The following is an 18,970-nucleotide window of genomic DNA, read 5'->3' as shown; positions in this document are numbered from 1 at the left end:
TTTTCTCGATTGGTGCGTAAACACGGCAGATCGGAACGCTACGGCGAGCAACGAGACCCGGCGTTGCTAAAATCCTCGACGAAGGATTCTGGCGATCTGGTGGCGCGATAGTTGCGCAATGTGGTTGGCATGCGACTTGACGCACATGCATCCGTACGAGATTCAGTGACGTACGTAGGTATACGATGACAGCGCTCGTGAAACCGGCTCGCGTATTCTTGAAAGAAAAGGTTATGGCTATGAAATTCTGACATTTCACGATTGTTTCACGCCTAAAGAACGGCCGATCCGCGGCTAAATCCGCAACGGTGGTTTAACACGCATCGCGTCGTAGATGGTTTGGCGACGCAACGTTTTGACGTTCGACGCGAGTCGATTTTACTGCGGTGGACTTCTCGCCAGTCGAAAAGCCAAAGTTGAACGTTAACCGGAATGTTGAGGTTCCGAGGCGCGCGTTTAGATTGCGCTGGAATTCGGACAAGTTTTTGCATCTCTGCTGGATGCGACGTGGCACGAAGTGAATTGGAAAATAGTGGCGCTATAAAATATCGCGTTGCCGTTTCCAGAATCAACGACGCGGTGAAATGTGTATCGGCTTTGCAAAAACGCCCGGTTGAACGACATCTCAATGACACAAAGACGAGGTATCGGCGCGCGTACTTTCCATGCGGCAAAGATTCGTCCTTGCGGGAATTTCGCGAAAGGGATATTCCGAGTAGCGCGCACGGAACACGCAGTCTGACGATAATTTTATCGAGCCGTGTACATTGATAAATTAACCGAGAGCATGCTTTTTGTAACACAGCGTTCCTCGATCTTTACCATCGTCGCCATTGCCGATAGGATACTTGTCGCTTCGTCGTAGCATCTGATCCGATAAGATCGATCACGCGTGGTTCTTCGATCAGGCGAACATTGGTTTGAGAGAGAATTAAAGGAGAAATCAAGCGAAACGTATGGATTCGCGTAGGCCAAAGGAATCGCGTGGTTTTTTGCGACGGTGACACGCAATGACAAGAGTATTTCCTTTTAAAGAACTCGCTCCTTTTACCTGCTCTGTCGATCTTATCAACGACTAATCTATACCGTGAGATTCGGCAGAAGCGCGCGAGGAATCGGCCGTTTTATCGAGAGAACACGAGTCTTGGATATTAATGTCCTGCTGAGATTCCATTCTTCCTGCTCGTTTCGTCTTGCCTCGTCTCGCCACGCATCGCGTCAAATTTCTGTGACTGCCGATGGGACGCATCGACAAAATTCGTTGCCCATTGGCGTCGAATGCATACAATTTTTCTTTAGGTGCCCCTTCGCTTCGCCTTTTACTTCGTGTCACGCGAACCGAACAACGTACGAACCGTATGCACTGCGATACTATGATACGATTTACGTATGTTAGAAATAAATAATAGAAATAAAATCTGGTATATTTGCTATGCAGAGTGTAAAACGCTCGGCAACGAATCCGAAGTAAAATCTTCCGCAGGTGAAAATATTGTGAAATCTTGGAAAGACAGCGAAGGAGAGCGAGAGATTCGATTTGATGTGTTTTGACGCACTGCTCGGCCTTTCTCCTTCTACACCGTTGGATGAGAAAATGAAATGGAAGGACGACAAAAAGCTGTCCATGATAAATACCTTGGATATTCGTTTGCGAGTAAACGCTGATTGGAACCTGCCGGCCTACCGGTAGGCTGTCGTCTAATCCGTTTCCTATCTTTTTCTTTATCTTCTGCCAGTAATTGTCTCATTGTATTCGGTTAAGCCAGGAAGAGATCGATCTGCCGACGAATTCCTATTAGGCGAAGCGAGTCAATTTCTGCTTTTCCCAAGAAAACAACCACCGGACGCGATATAATTTCTTGGCAAAGTGAGAAGCTTGGCGATAATTATTCGAAAAGCAGGCGACCAAGCGTATGCTTGCCATAATGAAGTAAGACAAACACCGTAAACATATTGTTTGTACATTGTAGCCTCTCGAAAATTTTCCATTTGTCGCTTTTTCCTTTGGTACGTAACTATTTTTTTTAGCGGAGATAACCAGCTATTGGGTTGGCAACAAAGTGATTGCAGATTTTGTCACTAGGTGGTATTAACAAAATATACCACCTTGTTAATACCACCTAGTGACAAAGTCTGTAATCACTTAATTGCCAACCCAAGTTAACAAGGTGGTATATTTTGTCAATACCACCTAGTGACAAAATCTGCAATCACTTACTTGCCAACCCAATATAGCATACGTTACTATGCTTTGCATTATCACGTGTTCTGTCATATCGCGTCTAAACCGATAGATCCGCCGTCTGAAACCGTTTGAGTCTCTGTTTTCCCTTTTCGCCGGTGCGAACATAGAAGAAACAGAGGGGGAAAGGTGAGAGGAACGACAGAGCGACGGATCTACGAAGCCAGGAAATGAGAAAAGGGCGAGAGGATACGAGACGCGACCAGATCACAGGGGACAAAGCAAAGAAAATTGAAAGAAAACGGGGGAGGGTGACGGGACGAAACGAAAAGGAAAGGGAAGAGGAAGAGGGCAAAGACGAGAAAGAGAAAGGTTGACTGAGTCAGATGGAAAGGTTGGTAAAGAAGCGCACGTGTGCGTGTCATACGAGTCCACCCAGTATGTTAATTCGCGCTGATGACCCCATCAGGAAACATGCTCACCGCTGAGTGGAGTAGTGGAGGAGCCGAGTTTTCGTCTCGTCCATCGCTCGTGTATGCGCTTACCGGCGCACACACGCGCATCCCTACACACGCACGTGGATATACCTTGCTGCCTCCGAACAATCGTCATCCCCGACCACGTTTCACGCCCACGCACTTGCTCAAACATTCCAGCCGCACAAAGCGCGTCAGGCTAATCGTAATGGAATTGCTATCCGCTCGTTAGGAACCATTAATAGCAACGAATTCATGCGCAGCAAACGTCGTTACGACGAATACAAGTCGATCATCGTACGATCTGCGAAATCGGCGAAAGCGGCCATTGCGTGAACTAAAAATTCTACCGAGCAATTGGCCGAAAGGTAGAATTTCGCTGCTGGTATCTTACCAGCATTCCATCGATCATCTTTATCGACGTTTTTCAATAGACAAGTTTCCGCGAAATACACCGCTTTCGTTTACGACCTGGATATTGGAAACTTGTAGTTTGATCGACGGCAGGATCGTTAGGGGGATGAAACGAACGAGCAGTTTATATCGATGAATACGCTGCTTGACGCAAGGATCACGTTCCACGTATTGTGATGCGACACCGTCTTCGCCTTACCGAGATATCATCGGATTCTTCGTAGTATTAAAACTTTCCGATCGCTACCGCCTCGAACGAGATGTTGATCCTGCAGATGGCTGGCTCCCTGGGTTGCCAGCTAAACGAGTAGCGATTCAGGGGTGGCGATTTCCCGTGGCCAATGAAAATCACCATGTTCCAGCTTTCACCGGCTTTCTTCGTTCCACGTATTTCGCTCGCGTTGCGAATTTCCGCGAAAAGTGTGTCATCCGTTACGGCTACAGGGCAGCTTGAGAGACGCGCGTGCGCACGGCTTTGCAAACGTTCCGCCGAGATACGAGATACGGTGTCGTTTTCCACGAAACTACGAATCCAGGAACTGTCGTATTCGAACTCGATCGCGCCATTCGACGAACACGCAGTTGCCTGCAAAATGGCGAATGATTGAAAACAGCACGCGATTCGATCGGTCGAAATCGATGTCGTTTCGCCGATGCGAAGCCACGTAGTTTCCTCGTATCGAGAGTCGAACGAGTGAAGTTTCATGGGCCCGTGTCGTTAGTCGTGTCGTGGCGAACAAAACGAAGGCCGCGAGTGCGGAGGTCACAGGCTAATAAATTCTTAGGCGAATCAATAAAAGCGACTGCGATAATTAGATCCGTCTGAAAGCGGTGCAAGGGCAGACAGGCAGAGAGAAAAAGGGACGACGAGCTGGAGAAAGGGGGGCGGGCAAAAAGGTAGAGGAAAAAAGCAGGCTCGTTCGAACCGTGTCAGCTCGTGGCTCGTTTATTTTCGGTGGACACGAACAAAGCCGCAGCACGGCACGGGTCGACGAGCGGGATCTGGCACGAGCACAAGCGCGTGCACGGCCGAAGGAACACGAACCGAAGGAAGAAGCGGCCGCTGGATCAGCATTATTCGGATAGGCCGATGTCGCGACCGTGAGCAGTAGGTTTTAGATTAGCCACGGTTAAAGGAGAAAACGGGGCAAACGAGGCTCGCGAGCACATTGGAGAGAACCGGCGAAAGGGAGAGCTGTGATGGTGAAACGATGCACGGGATGCGGAGGTCCACGGGATCGGTGGTCCCAGGTAGCGGTAGGACGAGCTAACCCGAGTCCACGTATTCCGCGCCTCCTTGCACCTCCTTGCACCCCCTTGCGTCGCGCCGAGCCGCGTCGCGTCGCGTCCGTTCCAACGAGCAACCTGATTTATGGCGGCCATTCATTCTAATCGTCTTGCATCTCGCAGCCCCAAGCAACCCTATCTACCGTGTATAGTCGCGCTTTTCGAGACATCGCCCTCGGCGACCCGTAACTAATTGAATGCAAAGATTCGAATATTTAGTCAAGCTTATAAACCATTTAATTAACGAGACTGTAACGGTCACCTCTCTCTCCCTCTCTCTCTCTCTCTCTCCCTCTCCCCGAGCCGTTCTCTAGCCTCGTAAATATCGTCGTGTCTTTCGATTTCGATACCTACTTTGTCGATTGTTCGTCGCACCATCGTTTCCTTGGTTCCAAGAAGAAGACGCAATTTCTTCGTGAACGGTCGCGGCTAATAGCCGCGAGTCTTTCCGGTTGAAGCGTGGTGTGGGTGGAGTAGGCTTGTAAATAGCGAGGAAAATCGTTGGGAAAAGAAAGGATGGTTAGCGAATCGTATTGCGAGTAGAGACCGGCCTACGAAACGGATGAAATCGCATCGTTTAATTCAGCTTGAAATACATGTAATTAACTTTAATAACCGGTTTATAGGCTTAAACTGGCAATGATCGTAATAGCGGCGATCGCGGTGCTCGTAAACTAGGCACAAGCTGGATAACGATCGATATTTGAACGTAAGATCGCGTTAACAGATTCCTGGCTTTTGTATAGGTTAACACTAGAACTAACGATAGTAACACTTTGACTGCCACGCCGAAATCACATGTTTCGCTGAGGGCGCCACGGGAGCATTTTCATTATACATAGCATATAATGGAAATATAATAATAAATTGATGATGTAAGACAACATTCTTTTTCAATGCACCGTTTATCTTATTGGTGGCGCCTTGCTAACAGTTGATAGCGACATATTATAACAAGGCTTCGTTTATTTCAAAAAACCATTCGCATTCGTTATTTCGTCGTAAGCAAAACGTCCAGAATATATTGTTGACACGTAGAGGATATTAGCAAACAGTATTATGATTGTTTTTATGATTTCGACGAAACATTCGGCTGAAATGGTAGAGGTCCGGAAAAAAATTATGTTTGTGATAAAGCAATGGTAGTGGTAGATTACAACAGAGGAAAATGTGCTGTAGATTTGTCAGATCGAACGATAGCATATTCTACACAACATAGAAGAACCCTCGAGAGGTATATAAAATTAGCTTTAGAGTTATTGTTATATACATCAATTTCAAACGCGATGATACTCTATAAACAAGCAACAAAAACAAACATCGAGGTATCAGATTTTAGAATGGCACTCGCAACGCACCTTACACAGTGCCGTCCATCAGAGTCGTCAAATATACTTATTCGACAAAGATTGCGAGACGAAACGCAGAAGAAAGAAGGGCAAGCGCACCTGGCACGAAAATTTCGCAGAGAGTGCTATAAAAAAATGTTAAACAGTTAGGATGAAAAATTGCTAAGAATGGGACCAAAAAGGTGACCACCTATCGTCCAGATTGTATCGATGAGCCACATTTATGTTTAAAGTGTTTCAACATAGTGCATCGTTAGATGCAACATTTCTTCTCATTTTTTTTTTATTGATGTTCTAATAAAAACGTTTAGTCGTTCAATGGCGCACTTTTTATTTGAAAGTATCTTCTATTTATCGGTTATATTCAAAATACCCTAACTGTAATAATTTTTACAATTGTAAGAAGTTCAAGCGCTCCGGTCACCAATGACCAACGTAACAGTCAAAGTATTAACACGAAGTTGTTTCTATCAAAACCAGTGAAAATGACTGGTCTTTAAAAAATAAAAATAGAATATTTTAAAAAATAAAAATAGAATATTTGTATATTTATTGATTTATTACTTTTTTACAGAAGGAATTGCATGTTATGTAGTACATTTTTGGTATTATTAATCCAGCTGGGACCATAATCCCTAAACAAGGATTGACACATTTATAAAATTGTAGAACCAGTCGTTTTGTCTACTATGGTATTTCTAGCGTTAGCATTAAGCGATCTAGCGATCGATCCGGAATTTTCCTGGTAACTGATATCGTCATATTGAATGGCTCGCAGTAAAAATTTAAAAAATGGGAAGTTGTACAAAACGAAGAAACTGGTTAATTGGAGTTCGATAAACAGATTGCAGGACCCTTTTACGTTTAGACAAGTACCAGTCATTTTGACTGGTTTTGATATAAGTAGCCTCGATGCAAAATTATTTTAAGTTTAAATACATACAACACCAAAATAAAATTCATTATATTATTCTTTTAGTTGTCGTTGCGAAAGTCATTACATCATTGCGAGAAAAGGATATAACGTGAAGTAGGAATTTAAAAATAAAATCGTAAACCAAGTCAATTCGACTTGTGTGATAGTTCTAGTGTTAAAAAATATCGGTATGCCTGTACCCTTCCTTTCTTTTCCTTTTTCTTTCTTTCTTTCTTTTTCCCAGTCAATTCGAAGAAACGAGGATTGAAATTGATATTGATACGCGCGTTCGAATCGAACACGAGCGGACACGATAGCTAGGAAAGAAAAGGATCCACGTGATTGGGAAGAGGATCGCGCGGCTCGTTTGTCGGCTAAAAGCTTTTAAGCTAGGGTTATATCGGGCAGTAACGGAAGCGCGAGGACAGTTTGAAAGAGAGTGAAAAAGGACGGATCAATGGGGCAAGAGGGTGGGAAAGGGAGTTCTCTCCGGAGGGATGAGTTTGCACCTAGAGCGGACAGTCGACACGCGAGGTCGGCACGAGACTACGAAGGAATAGGGGCCGCCCCATTGGCTCGTTTAATTAATTAAAAGTGCATTAGCGGCGGGGGTTAGCAGCCGAGTTTACGTGAGTTTCTACACACAGAGCGAGCGAGCGAGCGAGCGACAGAGAGAAAAGTAAAAAGAGGGAGACCGTAACGATGTTCTGAGCGGAAAGCCGCGATATAGCCTTCGTCAACGCAACAACGCCTTCGTAATAGTCGATCCTTGTAACGTATACGACCGAACCGCGAGCCGACAAGATGATTAAACGGTTTCTTCCATTTTTTGATTTATAGCATCACCCGTACCGGGCTGGTCGGCCAACGCGTTTCCTTCTGTTTAACCGAATCGTTAACCGAACGATGAGGAATCGCGGTAAAAGAACGCGAACGGAAGAAGCTACAGCGATCGTGTAAAGCGAATGGAACAGCGACTATAGAAAAAGTTGCGTCCCTGTGTATTAACAGCTTCGAAGCGGGGGTGGTATTATCGGGATTACGGCGCACAGAGTAGATAGAATCAAAGCACCAGGTGCAAATTACAAGGGGGATGGCCAGGTAGCACGGAAGTTGAACGCGCTACCAGCTGACTCGTCCGCGAGCGAAGCGTGTAATCACGCTAATGCGGCACGTCGTTGCCAAGAGTGATCCCGGTTTTGCCACAGGGATCACCCTGCAACGACTTTTCAGTGACTCATGCGCGTCATTGCGTAACTGCTCCGGCTCGATAACGATAATCTTCCTCCTCCGAGCGACCATGATCGTCGATCATCGTGCGCGTGGAGTAGCGGCGATCGTGATCACAAGGGACAAGCGAGACAGCGAATCATCCGACCGCTGCACCTGGAAATTTAATAAGGTACGATAATGAAACGGTCAGCGCAAAAAGCACACTCGCTTAAAACGCACGATGCCGGCCGTTTAATCGCCACGGAATTATCGGCGTAATGCCGCCTGATTCTGTGCAACCCCTTCAACTTTAAACGATCCTTTCGTTGCTTCTAAGATTCGAAAGAAACAAGACGAGTTTTTCTTAGCAGCGGCGAGTTTTCGTGGCCGAGCGAGGAAAGCCAGTCGCTTCGATTTAATGGTTCGATTTAATGGCAATTTGTCCTTGCGCGTAGATTTATACGTTGTCGAGTATGCGGCATGTTCGTGTAATATACGACGCGTGGTTCCTAACGAGGGGAGTGGATTCACGGGATGCGCGAATCGCGTGAGACGACCGTCTAACAATGAGATCGATGATGAAGCGGCAGGCGAGCCAACCGGCCTACCAGCCGTGCCGTAAACCCTAACGATATATCCAACCGGAGATCAGCTACGCGACTTGCGCAAATTATCGATAGAAACGTTCCACATCGATCGGGCTACGTTCTTAAAAAGAAGCAGCGTGTAGACGTTCCAGGCTGAAACAGCCGTAAAGCCGGGCCAATTTAATTTGGGTGTTTCCTTTCCGACCAGAAGGCGTCAACGAGAATCGGGGCGGGATAGTTGACCGATCGAGCCGAAAGGGGAGAAAATTCGACGAGAATTTGATTACGTTCGAATGATAGGCAGAGGCAGGTATCGACGGCCGTGGTCCCCCTTTTCCTGTAGGTAAACAGCGTGAAATGGTATCTTGTGTTGCGCGGTTAGGCTTGCGCGCGACCCTTCACCGCTCCATGCAAAGGTTAAGGGAAGAGAGGGGTGCGTTGGTTTGTCGCGCGTTGACTAACGCAACGCAAACTGTCGGCTGTCAAGCAGCGCGATGGGAGGGCACGAAACAACGAAGATGTGCCCACGCGCGCACGTGCGCACGTGCCTTTTAATATCCCATAATGCGTTGCATGTCCATATTCATTAAGTAATTTTCTGGTCTGAAAGTCACTGTCCGGTCGACCATCGTCGTCGTTTCGTATCCGACGTCAAGGATATCGCGATCCGCTTCGCTTTTCCTCCCTCCAGTTTTCCTCCCTTCGTCTCTGTAATAACGCGAGTATTCGTGTGGTATGCGGAGCGTGCAGGCTGAGAAGTAGCCGGAGACATCGGTCGGTGCGACGTATTATTTCGCCCGGCGCATTGTCGCCCGAATGTCCTTTCGTTTCCTCTGTTTCATATTTATGATACGCTTAACGGCAGGAGAGCGCAGTGGGTCTGCGCGCATAAATTTTCCTGCCCTGTGGTTACGGTGAAATCGTGAGCGAGCGCGTCGAGACGCGGCGCGTCGTGTCGCGTGATTTTCTTCAACGCGATTGTCTCGCGCCGTTCAAAGCAAAAACACCGACGAATAATTTCGACCACGGCAATTTGTCGGCGGCCTAACGGTAACGTCACGTATACGCCAGGTCAGCGTTACGGGGCGTGGTAACCGGGCTAGTTCAATCTACAAAACGCGCGTATTTCGAATTTCCTTTGCATTCTTCCAATAAGAGGATTTTTCCAGAAATCAGGTTCTTTTGCAAAATTGCAACCGATAGGATTAACAGATCTACAATCGTCGTGGACACTGGAACCTAATTTATCAACCCTCCTATACATCTAAATACGGCCACACAGACACCATTAGTAGAATTTGCAACACGGATTTGCGCAATCATTTTGATCTTTCCTGCGATACTGTCGGTGAAGTTAAATATCCCACGTATTGCTTTCCGCACTAATTTCACTCCGCCTCGATGTATTTTAACCGATGTATTAATTCGCCGTCACCGCGGACCTGCCGATACGCTAACGTTTAACTTGCGTAACTTATGCGTAACGTGCATGATGCAAGTGCGCTCCCTTGCGAACTAGCCACTCGTGCTTCTCATCGAGCGAAGCATTTTATTTCTGTATCGTGCGTTGTGATTTGTTCCGAAAGAGCTTCGTCCGTTTATTGCAACGAGAAAACGGAAACTTTGCTCGCCTGGTGGAGTCGCGTCCGCGAGGATCGTACACGCGAGATAGTCGGAGCCTTCGATAGCGTGACGACGATTTGTCGAGACGCGATATCTTGAGGCGGCGCAGGTTCTAGGAAAGAAAGAATAACTCGATTCGAAGGTGATTTGTCGATCGGCAGGTATCGGAAATCGCGCAGTTCCAGGCCTTAATGCTCTTACACTTGGAACACAGAGCGTGTAGACAGGCGCGTACACCACCTAACACGTAACACGTAGTATCAAGTAGGTGAACGAGGCAACCGAGAAGCCGAGTTCTGAGATCAAGTCACGCGTAGCCTAAAGAAAGTTGTTTAAAGGTCAGTGTAGCTCGACTTGCATCAGAAATGCCAATCTAGTTACGAAATATGTATGGGGAACAATGATACCCTCGTGGAAAGCAATTCGTTCGCTCGCGCGCCGTCTCCTTCCAGTTGTCGTCCGCGCGTCTCTTCGTCGTTTCCAGCGATCGCGTCGAACTCGACCGAAACCCTTGCAGAAAAAATAACTTTCTTCCTTTCTTTCTTTCTCTTGCTGAACTTTTGAAAATTTAGCGAATTATACCGCCTATCGGTGGGTCGTATCTCTCGCGTTATTCATATCCGCGGAATAATGCTGAATAATTTCACCATAAATACGTGGCGCGTCCACGTGGGCGTAAAGTAACGATAATGCAAGTAAATAATGGACGCGAGAGTTTTATTACCTAGGCGGTTGAATGGCAAGATAGAATCTACGTGTCCGCGGCAGTACAGCCCCCTCGAACACCGAACGCCAAGAGGAAAGAGAAGAAGAGGAGAGAGCCAGGATGAGACCAGGATGAGGCGAGAGACGCTTCCCTTTTGCACGAACATCGAATCCGAAAATTCCTACATAGGCGAATGAATGGTATTTTCCTTCTCTCTTTGTCAAACGTAGTAGCCTTTTCTAGCCGTTGTTCCGCGTTTCGCGATACCGTTCCTCGTCGACCGCTATCGTTTCTTCTCTTTCGTCGTTTAGATAAATCCTCACCTTGCCTCGCCTAGCTCCGCCATCATTCGAACGACGTAGCTGTCTTCCTTTACGACTTTGTACGTACAGACTCCGCTCCTTTGTATGTAGCACGAAGCAAATTCACGTTTCCCGTGTTCCAACTACTCAAACTTGCGAAATAAGTTGGCTATTCGATATGTAGGTCATCGGTCTGGCTGGCAGCTTCCTGCTCTCGCCATCTTCTACGGTCGCGACCTTTGGTTATCTTCCGAACGGACGTCGCCTTGTCTCGATATCGCAGGCGATGATATCTTAGGTGGATTATTATACGCGTTGGTTTATTAAAGAGACGAGTGGTAAAATTGTAATAGTCGTAAGTTCAAATGTAACTTCACTTTTCTTTTCTTTTTATTTGGATGAATTTTATTTGCAGTAATTCTCATTGAGAATTATAAGTAAATTTTTCTGGCGTGATGGCACTCGACACTAACTAGTGTCGGATGACGGCAGCGCGTCGAACTGCCCTGTTTTTGCGACCAGGTTTTCAGGACAGAGATAGGAAGGAGAAACAATATCATATATAAGCACCGCTCTATGGCGATTTAGATCTAAATCATAAATTATAATACCAAAAAAAAAAAAAAAAATGTAATTCCGACATACATAATGTTGTATGGCTATGTCGTACCGTCACGTATCGGTACTTTTGCCTAATCCACCCCACAATCGAAATTCATTGTTTATTGCGAATTCCATACATATGTAATAATCATCTTCTGGGTCAATAAAAGTATAAAAAAGAAAAAAAACGACGGCAGCGCAGTGGTTAGCGCCTTAGATTACGAACGTTCGGAATCCGGGTTCAAATCCCAGCGACCGGAGTTTCGATTTTTCTTTCACGACCAAAAAATGAGAAGAAAAATCCAGCAGAGTATCCCAGCAGTTAGAATCTGTCTCATTCTAACACATCAGCAAACTACACTGTCACAGCCTATTCACCCCAAAAGTGTTTTATCCTTGTTTATCCTAAGTGCTTGATTCTAGGTGAATCTAGTGCTTAAATCTTGAAGGGTAATGTTTTTTTAGCCTGCGGATCTGATCCGACGTGTCAAGTAATTGAGTAACTGGTGAATTTTGGTGCTTGTTAACTCTTTTGTTATGTCTATTACCGAATTTGGATATTTCTTCTTTGACTGTGGGTATCTTGAGGTCGCGATGTATCGTTTCGTTGCATCCAACATAACAAGGTAACATACCAACGTAACATACCAAGGAGCATCATCTATTAAGGACCTTAGAGTTTTCGATTGGAATTTGAAGAATTTCTATGTTGGAATTGCTGTTCCCCATAGTTTTGACGGCGACAATGTTTTTGTCAGGAGTTTACCTTTAAACCCAGCAAATCGAAACGTTGGCACTCCAAGGCACAACAATATGAGTCTCTACCGATTCGAATGTTCCATCGACTCGTGTGCCGCTACATATGAAATTCGTGCGCGTGATGTACGAAGGAAGGACGCGGGCAGCCTGTCGAAACTGCAAAGTTGGCGAACCGGAGCCGAGGGATTGATCGATTTTCGAGGGAGGAGCCGTGGCAAGTGGCATTCTCGAGAAACGTAAATTTGCATCTGAACTTAATCCTTGATTGTGCCACGCCCCCTCAGTTTCTTCCTTTTCGCCTTGGTCCCAAAACTTTCTTTCTCCTCTTCTTCTTCTTCTTACTCGAATGGTAGGTTGTTCGGGCCACAGGCGTCGCCCATCTCGCGCCATCATTTAACTAAATTACCGGCTTGCCGTACGAGAAAGGACACTGTTGTACGGTCACCATTATTTTCGTACAACTTGCATACGCATTCCTCTTTCTCGAGTCCTGGTGACGCGATCTTAGCGGCAAGTTCGCTGCGGAGCAAAGTCACAGACGAGCTGTTCCAGTCGAACGTAGCAGCCACGTGCACGGATTTTCCCTGTAAAGTCAGATATTTACGCGTCTCTTAATTTCCATCGTGATGGCTCCTAAATGAATGAAAAAGAAACTTCCTCGAGTTCGACTCGTAGCGGCATTAAGCGACTGGTCGACTATCGCGTTGCTCGTTCGCTGTTTCGAATCCTAAAAAAATGACGCGAGGACGAGACAGCGGCGCAAGCGAGCGTGGCGATAGTCGAGGACGCGAGTACGGTGGCGCGAGGTCGATGCAACGATTTTGGCAGGTCGTTCGTCGAAAGCTTTGGAGAAAAATGGCCGACAATGCGCACGGCTGACATTTGCCCGCGCATTTATCGCGATAATACGGCTTTAGGTCAGAGGGTGTGGCCTCGCCAGATTGATTCGGCGAGCTCGCTTCTGCGCGCTACGCTTCGTTACCGCCAACACTATGGCCGCTTTCCTGCTCACGGCTTTTCATTCATCTTTCGCCTTCCATTTGCCTCGGCACTCGATAAATACACCGAACGATAAACCTGTCGATACACCGTTGCCGATCTCGTTCCATCATTCGTTTCCCATAATTAGAATATACGACGCGAGAAGCCGGAAAACCGCGCGTTTCCCTCGTTCGCTCTAGCAACGTTCGCGCCTTCGTCGTAACTCGAGGCTTGGCAATTAAGTGATTGCGGACTTTGTTATTTCATCGTTAGACAAAATCCGCAATCACTTAGTTGCCAACCCAACACATCTTTGCGTCTTCGGTTTCTGGAACCGCGCAAAATCGCATATGCGGAATGTTTTTCCTTCTGAACGAGTTGTAAAATGTCACAAGATCGACGATAATGTGGTTCGATTCAAGGGCAGATATTTAAATTTAGTTAGTTATGGAGACTCGAGACAGAAAGTGCGCGAATTGGATAATTAATCGTGGAATCGCGGTAAATGGGGGCAGAAGGCGCGCGTGCGCTTGCGCGTTCCTTTGTGAGTCGCGAGGCCGCGAAGCTGCGATTGGTCGGAATAAAAAATACTAGGCGGCACGAGCGAACGAACACGGATGCAAAGGTTTTTCATCTTACACGCCAGCTACGATGACGACGCGCTATCTATCGACTGCGTGGGTGTTCGTTCTCGCTCTGACAGATTCGAAAACGCATTATTAACACCGACGGCCCTGACTCTATGATTACGCGCATTAATAGCCGGATGGACGAACTTTGCTCACGCTCCGCACTATCATTATCGCAACGCGAAAAAGAGACCGACGCGACGCGACGGCGTGAATCAAGAGACACGCTCGGACCGACCTGAACGACCAGAGAAAAAGACGAGAAAACCGAGAGTGCAGAAGGGCGGCACTCGAAAAACAATATCAACGACTATCGAATTCCTCCTAATAATCCGTCGAATCGTGTCTCAATCTCAGCTTCGCCGCCCTGTGTCGCACTCAGCGCACCGTCGATCGAAGATTCTGCAAAATTTGTATCCAACGTTTTTCTAAACTGCGTGTGCCTCGCTAGGTACAGGCAAAGACGAAGAAGAACGCGAGACGAAGGGAATGTGACGAGGATCCATGGACTTCCGTTTGACCAATTTCCCTTCTCTCTTTTTGTTCTCTTTCACCTTTTTCTACTGTTTTCGCCGTCGTTTCCTTTTACAATAGGACGACGAAAGCAGCAGTTTGCGATCGTTGCTGGTTATTTTATCGATGAACGCGCACGAGAGCCCGCATCCATCCTGGTCGAGACGATATGGCATTTAAATATAATGTTTCGCGCGCAAGCGCGCATATCGTACCTCGCTACAAACTCCTTTTCAAATTGCATATCAGGTACGATCGAGTGTTGCGAGTATACCAATCTTCCGACGATGAATAATTCATTGTGTAAATAATTCATAAATCACTATATAAGCTTGCCGGACGGTGAGCCAGAATCGTTCAAAAATTTCCAATGAGATTTTTTTTCATCCATTCTTCCATCATCGCGATCTTCTTTTATCTTCTACCTTCGATATTGTCCTAAAAGGGCTTCGGCTCTTTATCGTGTCAACTTCATCATGGATCTTGCTTCGTTGCTGCGCGTTAAAACATGCAAAATTTCCTCATTTGCCAAACAACAGTTCCCAACTTACTCGCGATATTTGCCAATTCGTATCTCGTTGATACTTTTGTTTCGTGTCTAGCGCGTGATACTCATTTGCGACGAATCTTTCCGGTTCTACGTCGCTCTTCGTAATTACTTAATCGCGGTAAAGTGGTAGAATCGGGGGCAAGTTCAACCTGTTTTATCTGCGATCTCGCATCGGTGTACCGCGAACGCTATGCAATAGGAATTCTTTACGCCTCGATAAGAAATCCGATCCACGAGGATGACGCTTAAAAATTCACCTTACGTATTCCATACCGTTTCTTTCGATCCGCGTCGTAACGGAGCCTGACGAGGTGCTTCGAAATTCTTTGGGCTGAACTTTCAAAGTGTACGCCAGCCTGATCTCGTTTCTATGCTTATAGAAACATATAGGTAAGTACCTTGTGCCTCGTCCTTCGTCCACTTTCCGAGGCATCGTATTTTATCGAACCGGCGTGAAAATGATAAAGCCACTGCTGATGCACGTATCCAGGTGAAAGGAAGAGGAGAAAGAGAGATAGAGGGGGCGCGAAAGGGGCGTTACATATAGCGATTGTATAGCGACGCATTAAAATATTCGGAATGTTATGCGGTCTGAGCGAGCAGAGTACGAGCAGTCGTCGAAAGCGTGGAGAGCACGGCAAGGCAAGGCAAGGCAAGGCAAAGGCAAGTCGAGGCACAGCATGGCCCGCACAGAACGGCGCACGAGGGCGGCGCGCGTTGCGCGTGTACAAATCATGCAAAGAATGACGCGGCATTGGCCCGCTCCCTCCCATCTTCGAGACGAAACTGTGCTGTCTCTACTCCCCTTTCTTTCTTTTCGTCTCCTCTTCTCTCCCTTCGGCTGTGCTATACAGTCGTTATATGCATCATAGAACTGGCATACGAAGGCGTGCAGTGTGGGAGACCTCATGCTGCACAGCCCTCGATGCGGTCGTTGCATATTAACCGAGAACAACGTGCCGCATGCGCTTTCGTGAATCAGCATATCGCAAGTCACCCGCTTGTTTACCTGTTTGCTGCTTGCTTAAGCTACACCGGCTCCGACTAGCCCCAAATATCGTCCTTCCCGACCCATCGCGCTATTTGCTTGTTCGGCTTTCGATTCGCGCAAGCGACGATTCGACATTGCCAGGCGAAGACGGAGCATCGTGATGGTGCAAAATCGCGCGCAAACGCAACTGAAACTCTCCACTCGTATTCTCGACTTTGTCCGTCTTCTATTTCCAGCAGACATCGGACCTGGACACTTTGCTATGTAGACAGGATCTCGACCGACTGCAGAAGCTCGACGAAGATGACCCGGAGAAGGAGCCGAGGGAGTCCTCGGTGCAAATGGAGGACTTCTTCGAGGTTGGTGGGCCGGTGTGTCGACCGCAGGCGAGCTTCGTCTCGTCGAGGAGTCAACCGGCGGGAAACGACGACGATGTGTTCCTTAGGCCGCCGCTCTGGGAGGATATCACCTCGAGTATACAAAAACTGGACCCGGAGAACGCCGACATGCTGGGCTCGCAGTCGCACGTCAAAATGGAAACCGACGACGTCTCGTCGCCGGTATTGTCGCCTGTCGAGATCAAAACCGAGCCGCTACCTCCGCCACCGACCTTGCACCTTCTCGAAGGACCCGCTTCGAACTCGGTGTCGGGCTACGCGAACGGTCATCCGAACCCTCCGACCGGCCCGCAAGTTGTTCATCACCGGACCGCGCCTGCCGCTTTCAAGACTTTCCCCCCTAACAACAACAGCAACAATAATAACAACAATAACAACAACACGAGCGCCAATAACAACAGCACCGGTACCGCCAACAACGCCAATGGCAACGGTAACAACAACAGCAACAACAACGCCAATGCGAACGGTAACAGCAACAGTAGCAACAGTAACGGTACCGGGAACAGCAACAACAATAACAACAACAACGACTCGACGACGACTCACCACGGAGGCGGGAATCAGATCGGTGGCAGCGCGACGTCACCGCTCTACGGCTCGATGACTAGGTTAATGTACATTTCCCCGCTCACGCCGCCGATTTCCGATCCTGGATCTCCGATAGGGGCTCCACCGAGGCGGACGCCGCCTCCACCCTATCCACAGCCGTCCATTATGAATGCTCCTCATAGGATTCAAGCCCCGAGCATCACCACGAAATTCAACAGGCGAAACAATCCCGAGCTGGAAAAGAGACGCGTTCATCACTGTGATTTCATAGGTAAGTGTTGCGTTGCTTTGGTAATCGTCAACGTACTTGTATACGCTTCGTCGAGTCTTTTTATCCGCAGCAGATGTATTGGTAACCGACTCCTAAAGGCGCTTAATGGCACACATACGGTACATAGCGTACGTGTATAATATCATAGTTGTGAGAAGTCTAAACGCGTCGAGCGTGCGAGCTACGGGTACGATCGGATGACGCGATGCTTTCATTGTCAGAGAAACGGTAGCAACGCTCACGGTATTGGTAACTATTTCGTTTTGCAGGTTGTACAAAGGTCTACACGAAGAGTTCGCATTTAAAGGCGCATCAGCGGATACACACAGGTAAGTCGACTGCTTTCGCTGAACGTGCGAGCTTGCCGGATAACGGTTCGAGCTGCGTTTTAGGGGAAAACGGCATGTCGATGGAAAAAAGGAACGAGCGTGGAAATTAGATATGTAGCTCATCCACGCGGAGCGAAACGAAACGTTTGAAAGCGCGCGAGGTCGAGCGCTCGGCGTGGGCAGGGCGCGGTTCTCGCAGCCTCTCCTTCTTTCCAGCCTCTTTCTTCCTTTAACCTTCGTCTTCGTTCGTCTCTCTTGTCCCCTCTGTTTTACCTTATCTATCTTATTCTCGTATACAGTGTATATTCGCTTTCGCAGAGTCTCCGATCTTTCTGTACGTGCGCGCGGTGTCGCGCAAAGGAATCTCTATCATATGTAAACGTATAAGGAACGCACGGAGCGTGGTATGCGACACTCCGTTTCGTAGACTCGAGCTAGCGACCCACATCCTGTCCATATCCAAACACACTGCTCGCTAACGCGCTCGTACCTACACCTACGTGTATTTGTACACGGTCGAGCATGAAAGGGGTTTCTGGCTGTCTGCTAAAGCCACGCCACGCGCAATCTTCTCCAAAGCTGTTGTTGCGTGTTCTTCCGTCGTCGTCGCTTGACCGGGCATCGATGTTTCTGCATCACCGTCGCGTCAAGTCGCGTCTGTTTGTTTTATCTGTTTTATCGCGTATCGACGAAAAAGCATAAAACACGCTCCACGAGTCTCGTCCGTTTTGTAAACGAAATTTGCACGCGTTTCAGTTTCCCGAAAGCTTCTTTCTTCGTAACGTTTGCCTTTAACCGTTTGAGTCGCAGGACTGTTTGAAAAAACAGGGTCGAAATATCAACAGCAGCGCGATAGCGAAGAGAAACAAACGGCGCAATAGCGCTCGTCAGATTTGTTAGGTTTATGAAATACGTCTATATTATTATATATGCCTACTATCAGTTTATAAATATTTCGACTTTTGTTCGATAAAAATAATGAAATACAAAACACTGTGAGTCGCCCGTTCAAATATACTCGGACTTTTCCATACAAAATCTAAACAGCACTGCTTGCGTCTCAAACGGTTAAAATCGACGATTACTACGTCTAATCGAATCTTCTTCGTCCTTCTTCGTCTACCCCGATGTCTACGTCGTTTCTCTGCTAACGCGCCTTTTCACGAACGAAACGCAGCAAGTCGCGCGAAACCATCGATTAGAATATCGAGGGACAAGATGTCGTTTCTTCGAAATTAGCAAATTCCGAGAAATCGACGTTGCAACATAACGATTTGTCGAGAAATACCGAATAAATGGTAAAAAGTGCGCTTTCGTGTACGTTGCTCGACCAGTGGATA

The 18,970-nt window shown here is 47.3% G+C and overlaps 1 protein-coding gene across 3 annotated transcripts in view; it reads left to right on the top strand.

The window, feature by feature from the left end:
- Positions 1-18,970, top strand: part of LOC132916788 (Krueppel-like factor 12) — a 45,729-nt gene that overhangs the window by 18,957 nt on the left and 7,802 nt on the right. The window contains exons 2-3 of one of the 3 annotated variants that reach the window (XM_060977114.1): positions 16,320-17,301; positions 17,571-17,630. In XM_060977114.1, coding sequence (XP_060833097.1) covers positions 16,320-17,301; positions 17,571-17,630 — 1,042 coding nt within the window. Of the gene's footprint in view, positions 1-16,316; positions 17,302-17,570; positions 17,631-18,970 lie in introns of all 3 variants that reach the window. The other 2 variants (XM_060977113.1, XM_060977115.1) reach the window with 2 other exon arrangements.

Source organism: Bombus pascuorum, chromosome 2, assembly GCF_905332965.1.
Source record: "Bombus pascuorum chromosome 2, iyBomPasc1.1, whole genome shotgun sequence".
In the NCBI taxonomy this organism is placed as follows: Eukaryota; Metazoa; Arthropoda; class Insecta; order Hymenoptera; family Apidae; genus Bombus; species Bombus pascuorum.
The sequence above is the reverse complement of the archived record's forward strand: the minus strand, read 5'-3'. Positions and strand labels throughout refer to the sequence as shown.